The sequence below is a fragment of the Drosophila persimilis genome, unplaced genomic scaffold (assembly GCF_003286085.1).
Source record: "Drosophila persimilis strain 14011-0111.01,24,50 unplaced genomic scaffold, DperRS2 tig00000124-arrow-pilon, whole genome shotgun sequence".
Taxonomy (NCBI): Eukaryota; Metazoa; Arthropoda; class Insecta; order Diptera; family Drosophilidae; genus Drosophila; species Drosophila persimilis.
The window spans coordinates 2,455,647-2,476,742 of NW_020825294.1; the positions used below are offsets into that span (position 1 = coordinate 2,455,647).

A 21,096-nucleotide genomic window follows, 5' to 3' on the forward strand; every position below is an offset into this window, starting at 1 on the left:
CACTTTTCTAAACATTGTTGTTGTGAATCGTATCATATGCTGGATTATGTTTAAATTTAAATCCGATTCCCAAAAATAGAATCGATGTTTTCACAAAGAATGACATCGATGTTTATGCATCTCTATTTCCCACCTCTAAAAGCCAACTCAGAGGTTTACGTTTTTAATTTTCTGTCAAATATATCCAGGAAAATCTCATCAACATGAGCAGGGGCCAGCAAAACGAAGAGGATACCAATGCGGTGCTGTTCGATGCCCGAAACGAGTACTACATTGGCAACTTTATGGGCTCCATCAACTTTGTACTGCCCGAGCAGGGAACGGCTGGAGCGGAGCTGCTATCCTACATGTACCTGTCGTACCTGGCCATTGACTCGGGCCGCATCATTGCCTCGGACATCAAGGAGGGAAGCTCGACGCCGCTGCAGGCCTTGCGTCTGGTCCACGAGGCCTTCGAGCAGCCGTCCCGGTGCGAGGAAGTGCTGGAGAAGCTAACCGACAAGGTGGCCGGCGATGAGGATGAGACCAATCTCTGGCACATTGCCACCGCCATTGTGTACTGCTACGACGGGCAGTTCGAAAACGCCCTGAAAATCCTGCATGGCTCCACTAATCTCGAGTCGATGGCTCTCTCTGTGCAATGCCTGCTGCGCCTCCATCGTGTCGATCTGGCCAAGCAGCTGGTGGCCAAAATGCAGGAGATCAGCGATGATGCCACCCTAACACAGCTTGCTCAGGCCTGGGTGGCCCTAGCGCAGGGTACGGAGCAGATGCAAGACGCCTTCCACATCTACCAGGAGTTCTGCGAGAAGTTCAAGCCCACGCCGGCATTGCTCAATGGCCAGGCGGTGGTCCACTTGGGCCTGGAGCGCTACGAGGAAGCCGACGCTGCTCTGCGCGAGTCACTGATAAAGAAGCACAACGACTACGACACTCTGATTAATCTCATGGTTTTGTCGCATCTGACGGGCAAGCCCTCGGAAAACATAACGCGGTATCTGGAGCAGCTGCGTCAATTTTACCCAAAGAGCGACTTCATCACGGACCTGGACAAGAAGTCAACAGAGTTCGATCGCCTCTGTCTGCAGTATGATCTAGGTGCCGAGGAGAAACTCTTGGCCGTCTAATAATTCCAAGTTTATATCAAAACTTTCTATGTGTATTCATTAAATTACAATAAAAATTGATTAGAAATGTGTAAGAGGTATCCAGTAGGTGCAAATTAGTAGCTGCAAAGGGAAAGAGATGTTATTAAAATCACAAAGATTGGAATTCTTTTGGGATAATTACTTTTGTTTGAAGCCATATTTCTTTCGCTCGTAGAACAAATCAGTCTTGGAGCTGCCCAGATTGACGATTTTGGGGCAGCCATCGCGCTGGAAAGAACACACCACACAATTAATAAAATCCCCTTCCAATCCATGAATTGCAGGTGCTACTCACATCCTTCTCCTGCATGGTGCAAGACTTGCAGTAGTATGCATCGGACACTCCAGGTCCTCCGCAGATAACACATCTTCCCTGATAGGATCCGTAGTTACACTCATCGCAGATCCGCACCAGGGTGCAGGGACGCACGTAGGAATCGCAAATCACGCATTTTCCATCATCCTTCTCGCAGAGGCGTCCAATGGCTGCCGCGCGTGGTAGATGAAACATTACAATTGCACAGGAAATGGCTATAAATCTGAAAGGTCTTACCCACGCCAGGTTGTTTGCGGCAAAAAATCAAATCGGGATGATGCTTGGCCATGTTTTATTTACGTTTCTTTTAAAAATTCGATTAAAAACAATTTTAGCGAAAAAACTAGCGGCGTTGCAGTGTGACCGTTTCGATTTTCTTCTTTTTGTCATTCTATCGGATGTTGGGTGCTAGAGGTGGAAAAACATCGATGTTTGTTGTTTTCGATGCAATTTATTTTCTGTATTCGCTTTGTTAAATAAAAAGTGCAAAAAACAACTTTAATATAACAGATGTAACCGAAACACACCAAGAATCCTAGAAAATGTCACAGGCAGCGTCTACCACGCAGAGTGCAGCTGCTGCACCGGTGGGTGGCGGCAGTCGACGGCTGCCCAGCGATGGCGTGGGCGGCGTTGGCGTCATGGGGAATACCATGTCAGCGAGATTCGGTGAGACCGAATGGGAGGCCCGAGAGGTGAGTACAGCCCAACGACAACAAGTTTTCCATATTAATGATTTCCCTTCCCTACGGAAAAAGTCGCAACGCCAACGCGAACTGCATGAGGCGCGTGCCAGGGCGGCGCAGATGGAGAAGACCATGAAGTGGTGGTAAGTGGAGAGCCAGAGAGCTACTTGCCGACCGTCTGTTAATCACTAAACTCTTTTTGCAGGTCTGATTGCACTGCCAACTGGCGCGAGAAATGGAGTAAGGTAATGGTTGCCATGGCGGCTGTTGAATCAATAAGCTGCACGGATTTGTTTGATAACAAAAAACAACTCTTTCGCAGGTACGCAACGAGCGGAACAAGGCCCGGGAAGAATCCAAACAGTTAAGCGTTAAACTGGACGTCGCAATGAAGGAGGCACATTCACTGAAGCGCGAGAAGAATGATCTTGAGGTGCAGATCACACAGCTGAAGAAGGAAATGGAGAAGGTGCACACGCTGATGATGAAGCATGCGGGCCAGTTCCATCGGGCCGACACCAACGAGGATGCCGAAGCCAACGGACGCGACGCCAACTGCTCGCCGGACATTTCTTCGGATGGCCTGAAGAATATCAATAGCGAGGATGGTTTGGTCACCAAACTAACCAACGATGTGAAAGATCTGGACATTGAGGAGTTTGCCATGAAGGGAGCCATGCCAAAGCATTTGACAGATCTTGATGAGGCCGCGGCTGCCGAAGAGAAGCGTCTGATACAACAGTTGTCCAAGGATGACTTTGACGAAGATTACTTGCTGCAAAAAATATCCATGCTGCAGTTGCGACTCGATGAAGCGCAGAAAACTCTACAGGCCGAAAGGGAGTAAGTCAATAGATGGCCTCCCCCCTTCTTTTTGTTTGCTCAAACTTTGGTTTTTTTTTTCCAGTGAAAAGCACGAACTTCACAAGAGCATTGAGAAGCTGACACTGGAGATACAGGATGTGCGCGGACGTCACGAGGAGATGCGTTCAGCCAAGCAGGAAGCGGTTCGCGAGCTCTTGACCCTGCAGGAGCAGCATCGGGCAGAGATGCGCATCGTGAACAACTCGCTGCAGGAAGAGATTGCCGCACGTGAGAACCTAGAGCGCCGTCTCACAGAGCTGCGAACTGAACTGGAGCATCTGCAGGCAGAAAACGCCTCGGAATGGGGCAAGCGGGAGCGCCTGGAGTCTGAAAAGTTGGCCTTGGAGCGCGACAACAAAAAGCTGCGCGCCGAGCTGCGTGACTATCAGGAGCGTTCGGATCGCAAGTGTCGCCCAATGCAGGCCAACGATGTGGAGCTTCGCGCGCTGCAGCAGGAGCTCTCGGAGCGCAACAAGGAGATCAGCGAGGTGAAAATGTCACATGCCAAGCTGAAGAAACTGTTGGCTGAGACCAACACGGAGCTGAGCCACGCAGTGCGCCGGGCAGAGCAATACGAGGCAGAGGTAAGTAAATCTATGTATACCTTATCTGATGATATAAATGATTATGGAGTAGCTGTAGCTGTAGCTAGAACGAGATTAGGCATATCAGCTTATCAATGGCAAGAAAATTTAAAAGTGAGATGTTTATTTGGACAAGGGAACATTTTTAAACAAAGATACTTTTATTCCATATGACACGTAACATTCTAACGATTCTGTAAATGCAGTTCTCTCCATCGCTCCGTTCTCTTCATCAATCAGTTGGCAAAGGCCGCCAGTCCGGTGATTGCACGTCCGAGAATCAGAGCGTGAATGTCGTGGGTGCCCTCGTAGGTGTTGACCGACTCCAGGTTCATCACATGCCTGATCACATGGTACTCATCGCTGATTCCATTGCCACCCAGCATGTCTCGCATTTGACGAGCAATGTCCAGAGACTTGCCCGTATTGTTCCGCTTCAGAAGGGAGATCATCTCGGGTGTGTGCAGCTTCTGGTCCTTGAGGCGACCCACCTGCAGACAGCCCTGCAGGCCCAAGGCAATCTCTGTGGTGGCATCGGCCAGCTTCTTCTGGATCAACTGATTCGCCGCCAATGGGCGTCCGAACTGCTTGCGATCGAGGGTGTACTGACGGGCTATGTCCACACAGGCCTCGGCGGCGCCCAAGGCTCCCCAGGCGATGCCATAGCGGGCATTGTTCAGGCAGTTGAAGGGGCCACTGAAGCCACTTGCCTTGGGCAGCAGCTGCTCCTCGGGCACTCGCACATCGTCCATGAGGATCATGCCCGTGGGTGAGGCACGCAGCGAGAATTTTCCCTCGATCTTGGGGGTGTCCAGGCCCTTACCGGATATCTTGCGATCCACTAGGAAGCCGCGCAGCTTGCCATCTTCGCACTTGGCCCACACAACCAGCACATCGGCAATGGGGGCGCTGGTGATCCATGTCTTGGATCCATTCAAGATGTACGTCTTCGTTTTGCTGTCGTATTTGGCATTGGTTTCCATGCCGGCCGGATCGCTGCCATGGTTTGGCTCGGTCAAGCCAAAGCCCCCTGTGGTGAGGAAGAAACAAAATAGTTATTCCGTTGTAAGAAGGCAGTCCCCCTGTTTGGGCACTCACCTATCAGCTTGCCCTGCGCCATGCTGGGTAAATATCTCTCTTTCTGCTCCTCTGAGCCGTAGTCGTAGATGGCTCCCATGGCCAGCGAGCTCTGTACACTCACTGCCGAACGGTAGGCGGAGTCAACGCGCTCCACCTCGCGGGTGAGCAGGCCATAGGCCACACTGGACACTCCGGCACAGCCGTAGCCCTTCAGGGTGCAACCCAACACGCCCAGACTGCCGATCTCCTCCATGATCTTCTTGTCAAACTGCTCCAGTCGATTGGCCATCTTCACGCGGGGCAGCAGCTCCGCCTGGCAGTAGCCGCGGAAGGCGTCGCGAATGGCCACCTCCTCTTCGGTCAGCTGGCTCTCCAGGTTGAGGGGATCCTGCCAGTTGAATTTGGGAGCTGCAGCCTTGCTGCTGGCCAAGCGGCGAGCACACGGATTTATTAGTTTTCCTATCACACTTTGCGCAATCATTTTTCTATATTTTTCGTGTTTTGCTTTCCTTTTCGTACAAAATTCGCAGCTACAGCTGCTCCGGTTGAATAAATGAAATGAAATGAAGAAAGCTCCCAAGAAGCTTCGAAGCTTTCATAACAGCTGCAACAGGTTTACTCTCTCCAATCTCTGGTTTTTCAAAGTTTATTAAAATAGGGTTCAACATGCCCGAAGCTTGCTCTCAATTTAGGCGGCATATTATCTTTCACATGGCGAAAACAAGTGACCACAATATAAGCCACTCGGAGAGCGAGAGTGGCCCACCTTGGGACTTGTTTACCCCGAAAATACTGTTGTTATGACCGGATGATCATAATCTGCGGCCCCTAAATATTCGCACTATCACACATTTTATTTTGGACTTGACGATAGAAAAGTTTCCAATTGTTATCGCATCTGGCCTAGCGGGGGTCGGAAGCTTATCTGCGCACGCCCATTGTGGCTATATTTAAGCATGGATCGTGGAATGAATGGAATAGTGATAGTGGGGCGTGCATGTTTGTGTAGACTGGAATGGAAACCCTGTTTCCAATGCAACGGACAACATCACTTATCTCTTTTCCTCCGTTCCAGGTCAAACGCCTACGGCAGCGGGTGGAGGAGCTAAAAAGGGAATTAGCGGGCGCCGAAGACGAGCTGGATTCGGCGGTGAATCAGGTGCGGCGTCTGCAGCGCTCCAACGATGAACTAGTGGGCCAAACTGAGGGCTTTCAGGTGCAAATCCAACATCTACAGAACAGGTGAGACTCGCACAAGCACAAGCATACCCAAGTACATGTACATATTAGTAAGTCTTTCCCCTAAAACAACTAACTTTTCATTGGTGCGGGTGCCTGCTAATCTACTCTACTCCACTCCTAACACCCCCTCGTAACCAACTAAACCACAGACGAGCCCCCAGTCCGCAGCTGCGCGGCATGGGTGGCGTTCAGTTGAGGAACAAAATAGCCGTCGAGCTGCCCAACGATTGTCTGCCGAATATCAATGATCTGCGCCAGATCTTTGATGATTCTCAGGCGGGAATGCGCAGCTCCCACAATGGCAGCGATGCCGCTGTTCATCATGCGGCTTCTGTAAAGCGTTCCAGTCACACGGAGCGCACGCTGCTTCAGCAGCAACAGAGCAGTGCAGCTGCCTCGGCTGCGGCAGCGGCGGCGGCAGCAGCGGCCTTCTACGATGCAAAGCCCACGCATCTGGAGGAGAACATCTTCGAGTCAAAGTCCCGGAACCTGGAGTTTGAGCGGGCGAAGCAGAAGTTTGACAATCCCCATGGATCGCATCACCATCACCAGAGGCAGCGGTCGGGCAACGGACATGGCCGATACGGTAGTGCCGGGAGCAGCAGCAACTGCAGCAGCGCCAATCGCTCGAATCTCGTGCTGCCCCTCAAATGCATGACCAATGGGGGTACTCCTTCCTCGGCGTCCAGCAAGGACGAGATGAACAGGCAGCTGTACGAGGCGCACGAGAAGGAGCAGGGCTATGCCAGGAATAGTATTAATCTGGATGGTCTCAAGGTATCCGACGATGAGGTGAGCCGCACGGAACCATGTTCTCTTCGCATCTTTTACTAACTTTTTTCATTTCTGGTATTATTTTGGTAGTATTTATTCCGTCTAGTATTGTAGAGTGGAGGACCTAATTTCTGTCTTTTATGTTTGCAGACTCCGTAGCTATGGTTCGACAAGCTTACTGCTGGACGATGAGACCGAAGGAAATAGCGATTGAAGACAAATTCGATTGAAGGCTATGGTATTAAATGCTAGTATTAATTTCACCCCAAAATGCGTAAGTACTTTAAAGTTGGTGGAGCATAGGTCTCAAGGTACAATCCATGATCCTAGGCTATGTTTGAGGACCACCATCAACTTGTTCCTTAGTTGAATCAATTCATAAGTTTATGTGAACAAGAGGGAACCACTCTTTTGGCACACGAATCCCCATAGATCAGCAGTAAACTATGTCATTTAATAAGCTTTTATCTTCACAAATATTCCATTTATACTAAGCATTACTATCAGACATTTTAGCTGGCCATATCTCTTTTCTCTATGAGCTTAACTCGCAGATAATACAGTTGTTAGGATCCCTTACATCTCAATCGCCATTGGAATCCCTTGCCTTCTTGAACAACACAGACTAAACCACATTAACAGACTTACTACCAGATTTATATACGTATTGACTCATAATACAGGTTCGATTTTTGAGTGCCAGAAATCCCATAGGAATTTTACAAAATTTAATCGGAACAGAGTCCAGTATGCTGCTGGCTGTGAATCGGAAATAATTTAATATATATCAAAATCTCGAGATCTGTGCGTTTGTCTAGTCCCATATCCTTTTCGCTTACTTTTCCAAACGATTACACTTTGATTCGCAGCAGCGGCATATTGAATCTTATCTAGAATATATAGTATATACATATTTGAAAGAAGAATATTATACGTATTATAATTTAGCAATATTAGTATTCTAGTGTTTTAAAAATACCAATTTATAATTAACTATTAAAATTACAACATAACAAATATTTAGACATGTATACATACATATATAACGAACTACAACTGATATTCCAATAAAGTTTTTGGATGTTACCATTGATTGAATACTGGAGTGTGTGGCTGGCAGATCCAGCGTTTCGATATGTTTTTGTATTCAGATATTATTTGTGTCTAAGAATTGAGCGAACCATTAAATAGATAGAGCACTTCGAGTCCTGTGACCATTTAATTCCCTCCAGCAGCGGTAAAAAACCAAAAAAGAAAAGAAAATATGTATAAACTCGAATTTAAAAACTTGTGTGAACTCAGATCACAGTCGACTTTTGCCCAGGCATTCTTTTTCATAGTATTCTACGTAAATCATTTGTGAGAACACTAACCAGCAAAAGTTTGAGATTTATACAAAATTTTTCTGTTAATCAAATAAAAAATTTTTAGTTTTCAATCATGGTTCAGTTATCGCGTAGTACAAAATTTACCTGCATTTGCTTTGCCATCTATTTGTCGTATGCTGTGTTCATATTCCTGCTGTTGCCCATGCTGATGCCCGATCCGGTGACACTACAACGGTCGATGCTCGCCTACAAGACCCGCCACCTGGGCAACTTGACCAAATACACGCTGGAGACAGGCGGTGAGCCTGTGCGCTCGCTGCTGGTCACATTCCGGGGCTCGGGGGCCCTGAAGCTGCTGGATAACTTGTCCTTTCAGCCGGGCTGCTATCAGCACTATGCCCCACTGATTGCCTATCAGAACCGTTTGAATGCGGAGCAGAGGAATAAGGAGGCGCTGGAGGAGATGGTGGCGTTGTACAATTGCGACTACAACAAGTCGGCGCCGATGCTCAGCTGGGGCCTGCAATCGTCCACCTTCCGACGCTTTTATGGCGTGCAGTGGAAGAACAGTCTGATTTATCCGAGCGAGGTCTGCTGGGACCCGAAAGTCATGTCGGATATCTGCAAAATCTATCCGTTCCTCAATATGGCCGTGTACAATCTGAGGCTCGAGTATCTGAGTACCCTGCTGGAGCGAGAGGAGTGAGTACATCGAATACCTTTGAATGATTTCGATATTGATTGGTTTCTTCCCCATCCCACAGTCTCAACATAAAGATTATGTTGCTGATACGCGATCCCCGCGGCACGATGCACACACGTGCCAACAGCGCTTGGTGTGCCAACAGTCCAGACTGTATGCCGGCGAGTCTGTGCAGTGATATGGTCAGTGATTATAACACCGCACTGCGTCTATTGAAACAATATCCGCAGCGCTTCGGGTATGTCTTTAATTGTAAATTCTAAGCATTCAATACAGCACCAAGAGTGTCCAACAGAGTCATACGATACGAAGACCTGGTCCATGATCCCGAAGAGATCATGCTGAATGTTTTCAACTTTTACGGTCTGCCCATGAAGCGGTCCAAAGAGGTTAGCCGCGGTGTCCATCCACGCATTGCTCACCGTGAGGGCGATGGCTGGGAGTTTCCCTGGAGGCATGCAAATGAACCGGCCTACGATTGGATGTACAAAATGAAGGTCGAGGATGTGAAAAACATTCAGAGTGTCTGCAAGCAAGCAATGAATGTGTGGGGCTATCGTATCATCAAAGACTTTGAAGGCTTCTTACCCGAGGCCTTTGAGCCGTTGACCGCCAAGAATTGAATTTCAAATTCGAAATTTATGCGCCAACACTTGACCCAAAAGTGTTATCGTGCTAATCAGATGTTGTACCACCATTTTCGAATAGGAATATGTATTTGCATTTATGGGAAGAGATAAAACTGTAAAACAGAAATTATCCTTAAAAGTAATATTCTGCCGCTGCTATTAGTTAGGACCTCCTCGTTCTGGTAGTTCAAAGTTTATTTGTTAATAATATTAAGTTTCGTTCCGATAAATGTAATAATCGATAGGCCGAAAATTGAGGGAATCGTCGCATTTCTTGAATCGGTAATGGCCCGGTTGACAACAGTTAAATCCTTATCGCTCACATTCAAAAAGGTTAGATTTGGCGCGCACCACTCGTAACCAGTCGTAACCTCTTTTACCCGATTGACAACACTGAGTCCCATTCCATACACAAACATGTTGCTAATTCCAGACAGCCTGGGGGAAATGGATGGTATAAAATTGCGGAAATGTGTGTCATTCCAGGCTCTAATTATGCAGAAACTAGATAGTCTCTGTTTTAAACGATATTTTGCAGCTCATCGTCTGTCTACAGACAACCTGCGACTATTGAACATTTTTGTTGAAATCGTGTTTTTGTCAAAACAAAAAACATGCAAGTACTTAAAAGTAGTTAATCCTGATTAAAATTGATTCAACAATCATATAAAATTATCTGGGCTAAACTGAGAGATCTATATAGCCAGTAATATTCGACGGAATATCAAAAACGAGGAATATGTAAAATAGAACTTGAATTCGTCAGTATATTTACGGTATATTTTGAAAATGAGGCGGTATGTTTCGGTATATTTCTGAGGGTCAGAGGGTATGTTTTATCGATAAATCCGCGGTCACACTGATCGCTATATTTTGGACCCGACCGGACGTGTGCTAACGGAGACTTTTGTTTAGAGCGCGTAAAAAATTATTAATAAACGCGATAGAAACGTCCAGCGTCTGCAAGAATAACAATTGAAATGTCCTCCAGCTAAGGGGGCCCGCGGTATGTGCGAGTGCGAGCGTGTCAGGGGGAATGTGTAAAGTGTCCGAGTGCAAAGTGTGTTTATTGTTAAATTGCCAGCAATTAGTGGAGCATTAACTGCCACAAATGAGCACAGCGGAACTGGATGCGGACTTGGAGTCGTGTGCGCTACTGAACGCTGGTGATACCACCGTCGATCCTGGCAGGACACGCGCTAAGCAGCGCGTCAGTTTGAACTCGAAGCGTCGACGCAGCAGAATGTCGCGGCGGGCGAACCTCATTGGCATCTGTGGCGTGGGCAGTCTGTGCATCCTGCTGCTGATAGCCACCACCCAGCATCGTCCTCTCACGACGCCCTTCAACCAGGGATCGGGCGGCGGCCCGGCGGGGGCAGCGGCCTCGCTCAGCCAGGCGGCCGCCTATGGCGTCGATGGAGGTCCCTCCAACAGCCTAGGCCGCAACTCCTTCTACGAACGCCTGCAGCAGCAGATGCAGCAGCAGCCCTCGCAGACTGTCGTCTACAACCTGACAGCTACTATAGCGGATGTCCTGTCGGCTCAACGGTCGCGCATCCTCACCGAAATGGAGAACTTCGAGTACCCGCGCGGCGGGGCCGAGCGGCTCAGTGACATGACGCCCGCCACAAACGGCACGCCCGTCCGCAGTGTGGTCGTAACCTCCTGGCGGTCGGGCTCCACCTTCCTGGGGGACATACTCAACTCCATTCCAGGCAACTACTACCACTACGAGCCGCTGCTCGACTTTGGCATCAAGCAGGTTCGCGATCCCGATGACCAGGACCTGGCCGTCCAGAATCTAAAGAATCTCCTCAACTGCGACTACGCCGACATGACGGACTACCTGAACTTCGGAAAGACGCACACATATCTCTTCGAGCACAACACCCGACTGTGGGACGTCTGTCGCGAGTATCCGCGCTTCTGCTGGCGGCCCCACTTCCTCACGCGCTTCTGTCGTCTCTTCCCCATTCAAAGCATGAAGACGGTGCGGCTGCGCCTGGCGCAGGCCGAGAAACTGCTGGAGGACCAAAGGTGAGTGCTCCACGACACATACTATTGGGGGGGGCAGGCTATAGAAAGTGAAAGGCGATAGATAACCAGGCGATAGATAATGTCGTGATGCGTTTATGCGGTGTCCCAAGTTCGTGATGAATGGAACAATAGAGAAACTGCAGTCGTTTTGCTCGGGGACTTACCCTGATGCGTATTTAATCCCACAGAAACATCCCACAGCATGGCCCCCACAATTTCTTTGTGTGCTTCTCTCATCTACATTTCATTTCATTTCATTTCGATTATCTTGGAGCAGGCCAAGGCTCCCGCCTTTTGTGATAATTACTGAGGCATACATTCAGATTTTGTTGTGTGGTTTTTCTAAGTTTCTCCGCCTGGGACTTGCTCAACTTGTATACTGCTTATCGTACGAGTATTTGCCTGCATATAGAACCCTTGAGAGCTTATCAAAATGTTGCGGAACTTTGCCTAAGTCTGCAGTAAAATGTGAACTATTTATCACCGAAGAATTTACAAATTAATGGGCTCGACAAAAAGTGGTTTTAGATAAATTATGGTTACGATTAGTCTATTCTCCGAATGAATCCATTGATAAACTGATCGGCGGATGGCTCGGCTGCCATATCAAATGTTGGCTTCCTGACACTCGCCTATCTTTCCATTTTACAGCCGCAATAGATTTTAGAGACTACTTAAGCGCTTTTAAACAGATGTTTACCCGGAGGTAGTAAAGATTATACGGGTTACTGGGTTACTCGAAGCGGATACTCCATACATTTATGACGTTGGCTGCCTTATCAACGGTATTCCCGTCCCATTTGCTCTGAAGTGATTGCTCAGACTCACTTGAGTCTGGACGAGTATTCCGCTTCCATTTCCACTCGAGGGAAATACCTGGAAATCAAGCCAATCTTTGTCTGCTGCTCAGAGCAAATAACATATTAGGTAATTAAGTTATCTTTGGGTTAAAAAAAAATATTCCACACAAATATTACACTTTTATTCCCTTCCTTAATGCAAGATAAGATTTATATCATTTATGTTCTCATTAATCAATCAGCAATTACGAACATGGGGAAGGCTCATTGCTGTTCCAACACTTGCTGTTCCTTAGGGTTTCTTGGGCGGATCAACTTTCATCGCCCCAACAAAGTGTCTCTCCCTTCAAGCTATTTACTCGAACATTTGGCAGCGTGGAAAACCCTTTGGCACACACAGAGAATCGCACAAGTCCAATCCTCTGCCAATAGTTGAGGAAATCGAATCCCTTGTAAGCGTTTCCTGCCCCCAAAAAGTTTCATTTACATAATTTCCCATTTAAAATGTAAGCCAAACAAACAAACAAGCCAGCAAACAGCCACAGCAACAGCAACAGCCACAACGGAGCACAGAAATCGATAAAATTAGTGTATAGAACAATCTCTGGCCAAGCAAACAGAAAAAGGAAAATGTATTTGATTGATGTGATGGTGGGGTCCTCCCGTTGCTACTCCCCTGCCCCAGCCCCCGCTGCTCCTGCTGCTGATGGCTTTGTGGTTTCGATTACATTTGGAACTGCCACTGGTCCCCCACATCCACCTCCACCTCCGGCTCTATCTCTCTCTCGGTCTGCCTTTTTCTCTATAAGGACATTAGGGATTCTATGTATTGGGTTTTGGCTTTTGTCAATGTTATGCAAAAGATTCCATCCCCCCCATTGCCCCACTCCCCCCCTCTTTCACCCAACTAAACAAATTTCAATCAAATCGAGAGGGAAACTGACGTTTTTGTACACAGAATTTCGGTTCAATAAATAAATAGAAACCGAATCGACGGAGATGTCATTTATGGGCATGCTCTCGTTACACATGTCCCCATGTCCCCATGTCCCGTCCCGGGGCTTGTAAATGTCAAAAGAAAATGCTTGATTTCCCCTAATGGATGTTCTTTTGAGTGCTCCTCCTGGGTTGGGCTTTCACCCGCTCTCCTCTTCTGCCAGTTCTGGCTAAAAACAATTAACACACTAAATCATGAACATGAACCCGAGCCAAACACAAGAGTAACTTAAGACGGAAGAAGCGGTGGGGCCCGGCCAGCAAAATAAATTAACAGACACTTGAAAATAGAGCTGGCGGAATGGTTTCTCTTACATTTTTGCAACCTTAAGAAGTGATGGGTATGTATATATCCCCCGAAGACTCCTTTTAAGTTGAGGAATAATATAATTTCTTTGTTTATTTTGGAGTTATACTGAACTAAATCGAAATATCATGCATTTCTTACCATTTTTCCCCACTTAAATCGAGTTATTTTCTCATTATTCTTGACCATTTTCGGGGGAGAGAGAGATGCCAGTAAGTAGCTCTAGAAAGGGCACTTAAGCTTCGTCTGGCCCATAATTGTTGGCCTGGCCTGGCCCGGCCTTCTTCTCCGCTTGCAACAGCAAACATTCTTTCACACTCTATTAACGCAAAGTCTTGCCACAGTTCCCGGCCTCCGAGTGAAATGCATCAAAATTCCGGAAATGTTGCCCAGCACTTGGATTTATGGCCCTAACTTCTGCCGCCCTCCCACCCTCCCCCGGCCGCTGCTTAAGCACGGCTTTTCGGCCACAATTTGGGTCAGAGCGCGCATTGTGTGGGGCTGGCCGGCGCGTGGAGTGTGGAGTGTGGAGCGTGGAGTGTTGGCTGAGTCATTCGCTCAGACACTCGCTCTCTAAGCGTACCGCTAACTGGGCTTCTAATTGTCGATGGGGACTGTCCACGAGACTGTCGGTCGGCTCTGGCAGTTCTGGCAGCTCTGGCAGCTCTGGATGGGTGTGCCCAGAACACAGCACAACCTCTGGCCCAGGCTCTTAAATTTAATGCCAAATAGGCATTTTATTTATAAATCACACATTATTTTTATGTGATTTTTCATGGGGCCGATAAGGAAGGGAATGTTCGGGCTAATTAAATGGAATGGTAAATGGGGGGCATTTTATATTTATTTTTATATATTTTATGAAGGGAAATAATAGAGAATTCTTTTAGAGGAAACCCCTATTTATAGGCCTCTTACCAGATGGTTTTCTATAGTAAGTTTAGCCCCCGACTTTAGTCGAAACTAGCCCGCAATCTCTCTTATATTTAGTTTCCCGATAGAGCCACTCCGCTCTGGTTTCTGTGGCCGCTAACTTTGTGCGGCTTTTCCGGCTTGAAGTAGATTAAAATTTGTGAAAATTGAAAGGCACCCACAACGACAGCCACACAATGGAGGGGCTGCTCCTCCTTCGTCGGGCTTTTGCCATAGAAAAGCCGTAAATACCGCAGCAGCCACAAAGAGTTTTGGCCGTTAGTTGGCTTATAATGAGCCAAGTGGCCATTAAGTCGAAAACTTTCCTCAGCTGCGTTTCCCAAAAGCGGGGGCAAAGGCAATGCAAGATGGATGTCAAGACCCTCCCCCCCCGAAAGCTTCTTTTGAAGCGTTCTGAAGCGATTATTGCACCATAGACGACCCCCATTCAGGGGCTGGGAGTGGGGCTGGGGTCTGGGGCTGGGACTGCGGCCTGTTTAACATTTTTCGCTTGTGAACTTTTGACTTGACAGCTTTGACAATAAACCAGAAACCAGCAGCAGCAGCAGCAGCCCAAGGAAGGGGGAAGGAGGGAGCAGGCAGGAGATACTCGCAGATAGAGCGATCGTGGGTTCAGTGAACGTTCAAGTAGCATAATTTTACTCTCAGTGCTCTCAGTGCGGGTGTCCTCCCCACCCCCTCCCCCCAGAGGTGGTTGTCTCTGGCTTTTGCATTCGAAATAAAAAGCGAAACGGGTTTCGGTTGTGAATTGGCGATAAACCTTCCTTTTCCGTGCGGAATACCCTAACCAGAGAGCGTGCTATACATTTGAAGAAGTAATTGGAATAGAATGGCGGATAGTCAGTAATCGTGGCTCTTGCTCCCAGTCCACTTAAAGGGTATCACAAATTAGCCTTATTTTATTTGTTTAACTATTTACGTTTGTTTTTGAGCTCTGTGGTACGTGGTAGAGATTGGTTTTGTGGCGTAAACGGATGAAAAGCAGCAACAAAAATTGTCGGCCAAGAGACAGAGACAGAGAGAAAGAGAGAGAGAGAGATACCAGACCCAAAGCCAAACCCGAATAGACTCCTCTACGGCTATGACAAACCTCTCTCTCTCTGCGGCCTGGCCGGCAGTGAAAGTGATTGATTTTTTTTGTACCTCTTTCTCCACAGCAGAGGCAGCAGGGGCAGGGGCAGGGGCAGGGGCAGGGGCAGTGGCAGTAGCTGGTACTCGAAGTTTCGCTTTTTTCTGTGTTTGCTGTTTGGGTGTAAAAATAATTTCTAAAAAATGTGTAGCCACCAGACGACTGCGTTTTGGTTTGTTTTGGGGCTTTTTTTTGCGCGTTTTTACGATCTTGGTGTGGAAGTCTGATGAGGCGTTGGATGGATGATAATGGCACATAATAATGATAAGTATAGAAATTTCGACTGGAAACCAGTTAAGCCAGAAAACCAGTTGGAGTCGCAGCCAGTCGCTGGCCCCTGCATGGCATGGCCCGCTAAATAAACATTGAAACATTAGCTAAAACTCCATCCAATTAAGAGGAAATATTCATTTGATTGGGACTGTTTAAGCTTCTTGAAAATTCTCTAAATATCATAGAAAAAGTGTTTCAAAACCTACAGAATTATGTCTTTGTTTTAAACCTTCAAATTCTTCAAAGAACCCAAACCCCGGTCACAGCCAACTGCTTCGTGGCTTTCTTCATTGGTTCTGCTAACTCTCCTTCAGCCATAAACCATTTTCCCCCTTTTAAGTTGTAAAAACCAGAACAAAGGCCCAGTCCAGTCTTGAACGCTTCGGGGAGCCCGGAGCCTCTTCTAATAACTCTGTGATCTCCGTGTACGAGTGGCTCCCCCTTGTTCTCTGGGAGCGTGTGAAAATTACAATGATTTAGTGGCTGAAAGCAGGCCCATCGATCAATGGCATCGATCCGTCTAATGCAGCTAACGATGCCGCAGTCGCAGTCGCAGTGGCAGTGGCAGTGGCGGCCTCTGATGCCCCGAAACGCACCGCAAATTGATGAACCATAGATGGAAGAGGGTCTACAGTCTGCACTCCAGCAAGCAGGCCCAAAACCACAACCAAAACGAATGTCATAAAGCTGCAGTGAGGTCTGTCCGCGCCCCCCTCGAAGAAGTGGAGGGCCAAATCGCATTAGGCGATGCGAACCTTGTCTATGGGGTATGGGGCATGGAGCGTGGAGCATGGGGCAGGGGCATGGGCTACTGCCTTGACTACTTAAAGATTTACACCGCGACGCTTCGGCCATAAATTCTGCCCAGTAATTGTGCAGCAAAGAAACAGAAACGGATTCTGAAAGGTAAAAAACCCAGAAAGCAAATAGTTCTCCTCAAGGCTGATCGAAGTTCTGGCCAACTGGCGAGATACTCGTACTTCTTCTGCCATTCATTCTGCGAGTATCTTTTAGATACATGTTTTTCTGTCAGCGCTTAAAAATTCCCAAAAAAACGATGATTGGATTGCTTTGGTTTGGTGTGGGGTAATGCCCAAAAAAATCCCTGCCACATTATCTAATCGGTCGGCCAGAAAAGGAATTCCGTAGTTTACAAAAAATTAATAATGGGAAAATAAAGAGGCGTTTAACAAGTCTTTTAATTAGAAAACTAATCTTGGGATGGACCCCAGAGATAAAATAAGAGAACTACAAGTAAAGGAATAGGGTTTCGCTGGAAAACATTATTTCCGATATTTTATCTCCGTTTTTTCTTCAGAACATCCTTGCACCGTGTCCTCCCAGCCATGGCTTTAATTAAACTAAGCCAAAAACTTGGCAAGTCCCCCATAAAAACGGGTATTTAACAACTTTTTCGTTGCTCCCGTGATTCCAGGGCTGCTGGCTGACCTTAGCCCTTTGCCACGCTGCAGGGCGCTGTGTGGACTCCGTTTTCACACCTCGGCCCCCAACGCCACTCACCTCCTGCTTTCGGCTGTGATTTAATAAATACGTAATTTAGTGGAAAACCAGAGGACGACACCAGGCTGCTGGTTGGTTCAAAGTTTGCTTGTTTGTGGAATTCGTGATGTCTTTTTTTAGACGCTTGAAAAACTAATTTTAATTGGAGTTTCTTTCTTTCTTGTAAAAATATTCAAAATATTTAGCACATTTATAACTAAATCAAAGTGAATTCTATTCAATTTAAATTGAATTTAAATATGTGTTTCCTTCTTTTCACTATGCTTCTTTTCTCTCAGTGTTATTACTTTATAATCGAAGTTTCAACTGCAATCCTTGGACTCGTAAAACTTGCAGGACACATTTCTTGGAGTTTCATTGGTTTTCCCTTTTTCTTTCCCTTTTCGTTTCCGTTTCCTTTCGCCCTTCCCTTTTCCCTTTGCCCTCCACATCTGCCATTCGAACCATAAACACGTGAGTCCGTGAGGGAAATGCCTCAACCATCGCCATAGCCATCGCCATCGCCATCTCCACTCGATAGTAAAAGTATTTTGTTTTACTTTTAATGACCGGGAAAAAGTTGTGCAGTTTTGTTTTTTGTTTTGTTTTGTTTTGCTTCTTTGCTGCTCAATTCCTCACCTTGTGCTGGCTTTTAATTTCATATAAAGAGATACAGAGAGAAGTGCCGGTAGAAAGTCTTTAATTTCTTTTCTGTGGAAATTTGTAGCGGAAAAATTGCAATCGTCAGTGTCATTGTGTTCCAAGCGTGTGTTTTTCTTTCTGCTTCTTTCGGTTTGTTTGAGTTTTTCCCCGCGATCTTTCCTTTTAATAATTGTGTGAATTTTCGCCGAGAGTTGTTAAGTAAAGTTTTCTTTTGAATCTATCTAAACCAAAGCCGGAACTTTTCTGTTTTTCTGCTTTTCTGCGGCTGCCTCCAAACTCGAACAATTTTCACTCTCTCAAAAGTTGTTTGCATCGTTTATCATCTCTCTCTCTCCCCCTCCTCCCCCCTCTCTTTGGGCTCTTGGTGGTTCTCTGTTTGAGGAAATTGATAGTTTTTATTCCCGCTGTTAAAGTCGGTTAACTGTGGGGGGGCCTGTGGGAAAGTTTTTCAATTGGGTTTCGGTTAGGTAAGATTTTATGGTCCATAAAAACAGCAGTAGAACTGTCGTTTCGGTTCTTTTGAAGATTCGCAGGGAACTGCAGTGAGTCGGAAGCGCATCGGGAAATCAACGAGGAATCTGAAACATGGGAAATGGTCTGTAAATAGTGTCTAACAACATGCCTAATTGCCATGTAACTGCACGGCCACGACGACTGTGAAATTTACAAGCGTTGTACAGCAAACATCTTCAGCAGTGGCGTAGCAGTCAGCAATCGCAGGACTATATCAATGAGCTTTAACAGTGAATAGTAAAACGTTAACAGTGGAAGCACTAACAGCGGCATTAGAGACTTTTTTAACACTTTCACAGGAAACTGTTCTAACAATTTAACAGAAGACAGTATTGGGAGTGTTATAACATTCAGCTTGGACAGTGTTAGCTGTCAGCTGCCAGCTTTAACAGCGTCATAGCAGACGGTGTTAACAGTTTGTAACAGTGTCACAGTAGCTAGCTCTTAGTGTCACAGCAGCCAGCGCTTAGATTCATAGCAGCAAACTTGAAATTTAAAGCTTCTATTAATCTTCCCAGCACAAATATTTCTCATCATTTTTGTTCATTCTGTTATTTATTTAAATTCTGTCCCATAGAGGACACTCATTAAATTTCGTGCCATTCAAAATCATTTAAATCCCAAAAACTCCACGTTTTACATTGTTAAACTGTTTATTAGTTGGCTGTAATACAATCTAATTTCACACGGTAATAAATAATGTGTTTACGTTTCTGCCATGTGGCTTCCATATGCGAATGTATACATATCTGTATGGGGAATTAAACAACCAATTAGCAATAGATTATAGCACGCATTGGATTCCCATCGATCAACTTTTTCCCACACGCCCACCCGCCCCCCCGTCCCCTCTGGGTATCCATTTGGAGCAATCGAAATAAACATTTTCCACAGAAACATTTTGTGCTGCATAAACATTTTGCACTTTTTTTTCGTTTGGAAACTTTTTCTATTTCTGTTTTTTTTTTTCCTTGACTCCATTTCGGGTAGGGGGGTGGGGGGTGGGGGGAGGCTCTATATAATCTTTTGCCTTGCCCTGCCATTTCCCATATTTCCGTAACATTTTTGCTAAGCTCATTTTTTGTTGTTGTTTTATGCTTTCCCATCCCCACCCCCACCCCCCTGCCTGAGTTTTACTTTTTAAGGAGCCAACGCGAAACAAATTTCCTGTCTTCAGTTTTCGTTTTTGGTAACTAAAGCCCAGTGCTGGCGGAGGTTCTGTTCTGTCGGAAGTCCGCTGCAGTCGGGTTACAGCCACCCACAGACACATCCGACCCCGCCATCCCCTCCCGCCGCCCTCCCGCCGCCCTCCCGCCACCCATTGCTGGTTGTTGGAACATTTTAAGTCGAGTCGAGTCGAGTCTGTGGCCATTTATTTATGCATGTGGAGCAAGTTTTTGCTCGCTCCTCCACTTTTTAAATGATCCTTGCTGTTGGAGAGAAGGAACGAAAAATCCGATTCGACATTGTCTGAGTGGGGGGGGGTGGAGTGGAGTGGGTGCAGGGATGGCCTGTCCGCCATGTGGGCGTCTCCTATGGCAGGCTTTCGACAGAGTTTTACGTAAGTAAGAGTCGAGCCGTAGTTGAGCCTCGCAGAGGGAGAGTGCCGTAGTCGCAAGCAACGTCAAGTGAAGCGTAGTGAAGTGCCTTTGATTGCATAAGAACATTTTCCCAGTCTGCCCCCTGGCTTAAACCCATAGTTAAAACAAGAGACTGTAGCAGCAGGAGCGGGGAGGAGCAGGGAGGAGCGGGGAGCAAGTTGCTCAAAGATTTATGGCCACTGGCTGAATTATACTCTTGGCATAAACTAAATGAAATAATTGAACAATGTGTGTGTGCCTGTGCCAGTCCCTGCAAGGACTTAAGGTGCTTCCAAGGGTCCTGGACTATGGATAAACTTCCAGTGGAGGCCCCATTTGGAATGTGGGAGGGGGAAGCCTTTGAAAGTGGCTTCCCTTAACAACTAGAGCTATTTCTACCTCCCTACATCTATAATCTCCCACCATAAACCATAAACCATTCCATCGTTATGGTATATCACTTTTTTTTTGCCACATTCTCTTGTATCTAGAGCTAATACACTTATCCCTGACCCCGTTAGCTCTTTACACCGTCCAAGCAAAAAATTCCTTGGGCTTTCGTAGACACATTAAAGGCAAGAAAAGGTGCTCTAAGAGCTGCCTGCCCTCCCCCCCCCTGGAGGCGCTCATTTCGTAGAGCTACCCATCTAAATTACCACCAAATCCCAGATGCTCTCCCTCCCCGCCCCCCTTGGTGCCCGGCTGTTCTTTGACAGCTTTGTGGCTATCATTAGCACAAGGTACAGATCCTGACCTCCCTCACTGGCACTGGCACGGCCACTGCCCTCCCCTCAGATGCCCCAAAAGCCACTGTTAAAGACTGTAATCTGTTGGCTGCACTATTTTTGCCGGCTCTGGCTCTGGCTCGTACCTTTCGGGTAGGAGATATATTAGCCTAATTTATGCGCGAAAGTTTCCCGTCCGCTGCTGGAGGGAGCCCCAACAACAAGTCTCTCTCAATGGCTGGGCAATTTGAGCGTCCATGACTGTTAATGATTGAGTGGGGGGAGT

General features: G+C 46.9%; 6 protein-coding genes across 9 annotated transcripts in view; 4 read left to right on the forward strand and 2 right to left on the reverse strand.

Annotated features, from left to right (window-relative positions):
* The first annotated feature begins 146 nt into the window (after window positions 1-146).
* Window positions 147-1,198, forward strand: LOC6593554 (coatomer subunit epsilon). Its single transcript, XM_002018933.2, has one exon. The coding sequence runs from the start codon at window positions 204-206 to the stop codon at window positions 1,125-1,127; it is 924 nt and encodes a 307-aa protein (XP_002018969.1). The 5' UTR covers window positions 147-203; the 3' UTR covers window positions 1,128-1,198.
* On the reverse strand, window positions 1,131-1,789 carry LOC6593553 (PHD finger-like domain-containing protein 5A). Its single transcript, XM_002018932.2, has 4 exons — window positions 1,702-1,789; window positions 1,444-1,634; window positions 1,291-1,376; window positions 1,131-1,229 (listed from the first exon to the last, which is right to left on the reverse strand). Exons 1-4 carry the CDS (start codon window positions 1,751-1,753, stop codon window positions 1,223-1,225), a joined length of 336 nt encoding a protein of 111 aa, XP_002018968.1. The 5' UTR covers window positions 1,754-1,789; the 3' UTR covers window positions 1,131-1,222.
* A 181-nt stretch (window positions 1,790-1,970) lies between these two features.
* Window positions 1,971-7,695, forward strand: LOC6593774 (coiled-coil domain-containing protein 102A). 3 transcript variants are annotated; one of them, XR_003408592.1, is made up of 8 exons: window positions 1,971-2,159; window positions 2,223-2,293; window positions 2,356-2,395; window positions 2,473-2,993; window positions 3,058-3,598; window positions 5,754-5,920; window positions 6,845-6,968; window positions 7,025-7,042. XR_003408592.1 is itself a non-coding variant. In XM_002018930.2 (8 exons), the coding sequence occupies exons 1-8, from the start codon at window positions 2,007-2,009 to the stop codon at window positions 6,851-6,853; spliced, it is 2,145 nt and encodes a 714-aa protein (XP_002018966.1). In that variant the 5' UTR covers window positions 1,971-2,006; the 3' UTR covers window positions 6,854-6,913. The 3 variants fall into 3 exon arrangements, 2 of the variants coding, with proteins under 2 accessions (XP_002018966.1, XP_026843280.1); XM_002018930.2 differs by lacking the exon at window positions 7,025-7,042 and adding an exon at window positions 6,070-6,712 and having other exon boundaries at window positions 6,845-6,913; XM_026987479.1 differs by having other exon boundaries at window positions 6,845-7,695.
* Window positions 3,706-5,179, reverse strand: LOC6593775 (glutaryl-CoA dehydrogenase, mitochondrial). The gene is made up of 2 exons (XM_002018931.2): window positions 4,697-5,179; window positions 3,706-4,628 (listed from the first exon to the last, which is right to left on the reverse strand). The coding sequence occupies exons 1-2, from the start codon at window positions 5,157-5,159 to the stop codon at window positions 3,835-3,837; spliced, it is 1,257 nt and encodes a 418-aa protein (XP_002018967.1). The 5' UTR covers window positions 5,160-5,179; the 3' UTR covers window positions 3,706-3,834.
* Window positions 7,696-8,119: 424 nt separating the features above from the next.
* On the forward strand, window positions 8,120-9,497 carry LOC6593773. Its single transcript, XM_002018929.2, has 3 exons — window positions 8,120-8,724; window positions 8,787-8,963; window positions 9,021-9,497. The coding sequence occupies exons 1-3, from the start codon at window positions 8,135-8,137 to the stop codon at window positions 9,346-9,348; spliced, it is 1,095 nt and encodes a 364-aa protein (XP_002018965.1). The 5' UTR covers window positions 8,120-8,134; the 3' UTR covers window positions 9,349-9,497.
* A 715-nt stretch (window positions 9,498-10,212) lies between these two features.
* The window catches only part of LOC6593772 (carbohydrate sulfotransferase 4), a 33,855-nt gene continuing 22,971 nt past the window's right edge, over window positions 10,213-21,096 (forward strand). Inside the window, exon 1 of one of the 2 annotated variants that reach the window (XM_026987386.1) lies at window positions 10,213-11,391. In XM_026987386.1, the coding sequence (XP_026843187.1) occupies window positions 10,466-11,391 (926 nt within the window). In that variant the 5' untranslated portion in view covers window positions 10,213-10,465. The remainder of the gene's footprint in view (window positions 11,392-21,096) is intronic. The other variant, XM_026987385.1, reaches the window with a different exon arrangement.

Excerpts from the sequence above, each read along its gene's own strand:
- LOC6593554 (XM_002018933.2), top strand. The coding sequence starts at position 204 with ATGAGCAGGGGCCAGCAAAACGAAGAGGATACCAATGCGGTGCTGTTC.
- LOC6593774 (XM_002018930.2), top strand. The coding sequence starts at position 2,007 with ATGTCACAGGCAGCGTCTACCACGCAGAGTGCAGCTGCTGCACCGGTG. Across the intron at positions 2,294-2,355 it reads GAGAAGACCATGAAGTGGTG|GTCTGATTGCACTGCCAACT; the intron begins GTAAGTGGAGAG and ends CTCTTTTTGCAG. Across the intron at positions 2,994-3,057 it reads ACTCTACAGGCCGAAAGGGA|TGAAAAGCACGAACTTCACA; the intron begins GTAAGTCAATAG and ends TTTTTTTTCCAG.
- LOC6593553 (XM_002018932.2), bottom strand. The coding sequence starts at position 1,753 with ATGGCCAAGCATCATCCCGATTTGATTTTTTGCCGCAAACAACCTGGC. Across the intron at positions 1,635-1,701 it reads CCGCAAACAACCTGGCGTGG|CCATTGGACGCCTCTGCGAG; the intron begins GTAAGACCTTTC and ends CACGCGCGGCAG. Across the intron at positions 1,377-1,443 it reads GCACCATGCAGGAGAAGGAT|CGCGATGGCTGCCCCAAAAT; the intron begins GTGAGTAGCACC and ends TGTTCTTTCCAG.
- LOC6593773 (XM_002018929.2), top strand. The coding sequence starts at position 8,135 with ATGGTTCAGTTATCGCGTAGTACAAAATTTACCTGCATTTGCTTTGCC. Across the intron at positions 8,725-8,786 it reads ACCCTGCTGGAGCGAGAGGA|TCTCAACATAAAGATTATGT; the intron begins GTGAGTACATCG and ends CCCATCCCACAG. Across the intron at positions 8,964-9,020 it reads CAATATCCGCAGCGCTTCGG|AGTCATACGATACGAAGACC; the intron begins GTATGTCTTTAA and ends AGTGTCCAACAG.
- LOC6593775 (XM_002018931.2), bottom strand. The coding sequence starts at position 5,159 with ATGATTGCGCAAAGTGTGATAGGAAAACTAATAAATCCGTGTGCTCGC. Across the intron at positions 4,629-4,696 it reads GGCGCAGGGCAAGCTGATAG|GGGGCTTTGGCTTGACCGAG; the intron begins GTGAGTGCCCAA and ends TCCTCACCACAG.